This window comes from Cucurbita pepo, unplaced genomic scaffold (assembly GCF_002806865.2).
Source record: "Cucurbita pepo subsp. pepo cultivar mu-cu-16 unplaced genomic scaffold, ASM280686v2 Cp4.1_scaffold000340, whole genome shotgun sequence".
NCBI lineage: Eukaryota > Viridiplantae > Streptophyta > Magnoliopsida > Cucurbitales > Cucurbitaceae > Cucurbita > Cucurbita pepo.
The window spans coordinates 8,904-11,072 of NW_019646581.1; the positions used below are offsets into that span (position 1 = coordinate 8,904).

The following is a 2,169-nucleotide window of genomic DNA, read 5'->3' on the forward strand; positions in this document are numbered from 1 at the left end:
TTTCCCGAGCTCGAAATCTCGACCCAAAATTAGTTAAGCATAAACAAAAGTCGAAACTTCACCTTTCATTGAAACAGCTTAATGTTTGTTAATGTGTATTGAGAAACAGTGCAGCAGCAGCACAAATACAAGGCCTAAGGTGCTGTTTGGCAATTGAACCACTAAATTAGAGTAACTAATTTAGATTATGAAACCAAAACTAAACTCTGTTAACTTTAATACTAACACATTGCTTTTTGCAGCTTCTTTCTTTAGGTGAATACTTACAACTTCACTTTCAACACCCCAAAGCAAGCTGCCTGTGTTTCTTAAGATCGCTTAGGTACCTCGTCTTGTTGTATTCTTGAGCGTCCAACAGCTCTTCCGAGTACGTTCGTTGCAGCGACACCCTCGTGTTCTTTTCACACTCCGCTACGTATTTGTCACCTCGTAGCAGGATGACAACCTGCAATAAACCACAGTGTTCTATTACATGTTATGTGAAGAGACGACGCGTACTGTAGTTTTTTCCTACTTGCCTGACTCATTCGAGGTCGGAGAATAGGAGACTGCTCAATGCATAGAGACGCAGTCAAAATCACACGTTCGACCTCTTCGAGGTCGTAGCTTTTAATGAGAGCGGGATCAATGACCTCCTCAGGATTGTTGGTATCTAGGAGAGGCTTTGCCTAAAATAAAGAAGATTCAAACAGTGATTAAAGGTATATATAATGAACTACTCGAGTTTGTTTAAGCGTTGTTATTACCCAAAGGACGAGGCTTTGACACAGTTCGTCTAAAGCTCGACGACCAGTTAGGAGCTCTAGAAGTAGAACTCCGAACGAGTAAACGTCAGTTTTCTCGTCAACGATCCCATGCATGAAATATTCAGGAGCGAAGTATCTACATTTCGAGATGCGAAAGTTAACTAAAGAAAAACAGTAACATCGAGGATGAAAACGTATGTATGCATACTACTGACCCAAATGTGCCTTCGAATTTCGACACGCTGTAGTGAGTCCACTGTTTGGGTAGCCATTTTGCAAGGCCGAAATCACAAATCTGCATTCATTTGAGAATAGAGTGTTCATTGTCGTTTTCCCGTAAATCGAAGATTATGTTCGACGAAGATACAAAGGGCTAATATCTCTTTTCGAAGGTGTTTTTTCGTGTGTGAGCACGTAAACTTTGATAATTAACTAGAAATTTAGAACATGATAGCTACCTGAGGTTCGAAATCTTCTGTAAGTAGAATGTTATCGGCCTTGATATCTCGATGAATGATACGCCTCTGACAATAATCATGGAGATACAGCAGACCGTCGGCCGTACCAAGAGCAATCTTGTATCGTTTACGCCAATCAAGTTTGCTCGCGTTCGGACCTGAAGAATGGTGAGTAAGAATTCTGAAAGCCAAAGAACAGTTAATTCAACAAGGTTTAAGGAATCACCATGGAGAAAAGATCCTAAACTTCCATTTGGAGATAATTTGAAAACGAGGTGCATGCCTCGGTCGATGCAACAACCGATCAGTTTAGCAGTGTTCGGATGATCGATATGAGCTATGATACCAAGCTCGGATAAGAAACAAGCAGTTCTCTCATCAGGCGCTCCTCTATTCAGCTTCTTCACTGCTATCAGCTGCCCGTTTTGTAAACGACCCTTGTAAACCTCGGCGTAACCACCTTTTCCGATCAAATTCGCTACAAAAAAAGAACAACAATCAGCAATGTCGACACCAAAGTTAAGAGTAACGATCATATGGAATACGAATAGCAACCGACCCTGGCTAAATTTGTTAGTGGCAGTTTGAAGCTCCGAGAACGTGAAGTTTCCCAACGAGGACTTGAACTTGTACAAGTCGCTTAGCCCCGGGTTATCTTGCTCGCTTCTGTTCCCTCTTCTTGATATCTTCAGCACCCCAAGGGGCGGAAAAGAGGCTAGACGTCTAAACGAGCGTTTCTTCCATGATTTGAAGAACTTTTTCCAGTGAGAAAGTGATTGTGAACATTGAACCTCTGATTCGGGGTAACTGTCATGTGAAGACTCGTGATCGAATTCCGAACTCTGTAAACTGGCTTCCAAAACTCCTCTAGGAGACAATGCATCACGTTGCTCACTTTCGAGGTCGAAACATCTCAAGTCTAAACAAAACACAGCTACAACTCATCAGCCTAAACAATGTCACCA

General features: G+C 42.0%; 1 protein-coding gene across 1 annotated transcript in view; it reads right to left on the minus strand.

The window, feature by feature from the left end:
- Window positions 1-242: 242 nt before the first annotated feature.
- LOC111785036 (receptor-like cytosolic serine/threonine-protein kinase RBK2) overlaps window positions 243-2,169 on the minus strand; it is a 16,300-nt gene continuing 14,373 nt past the window's right edge. Inside the window, exons 2-8 of the mRNA XM_023665518.1 lie at window positions 1,764-2,144; window positions 1,431-1,682; window positions 1,205-1,362; window positions 962-1,041; window positions 747-882; window positions 519-668; window positions 243-445 (exon numbers count right to left, since the gene is read on the minus strand). Coding sequence (XP_023521286.1) covers window positions 278-445; window positions 519-668; window positions 747-882; window positions 962-1,041; window positions 1,205-1,362; window positions 1,431-1,682; window positions 1,764-2,144 — 1,325 coding nt within the window. The 3' untranslated portion in view covers window positions 243-277. The remainder of the gene's footprint in view (window positions 446-518; window positions 669-746; window positions 883-961; window positions 1,042-1,204; window positions 1,363-1,430; window positions 1,683-1,763; window positions 2,145-2,169) is intronic.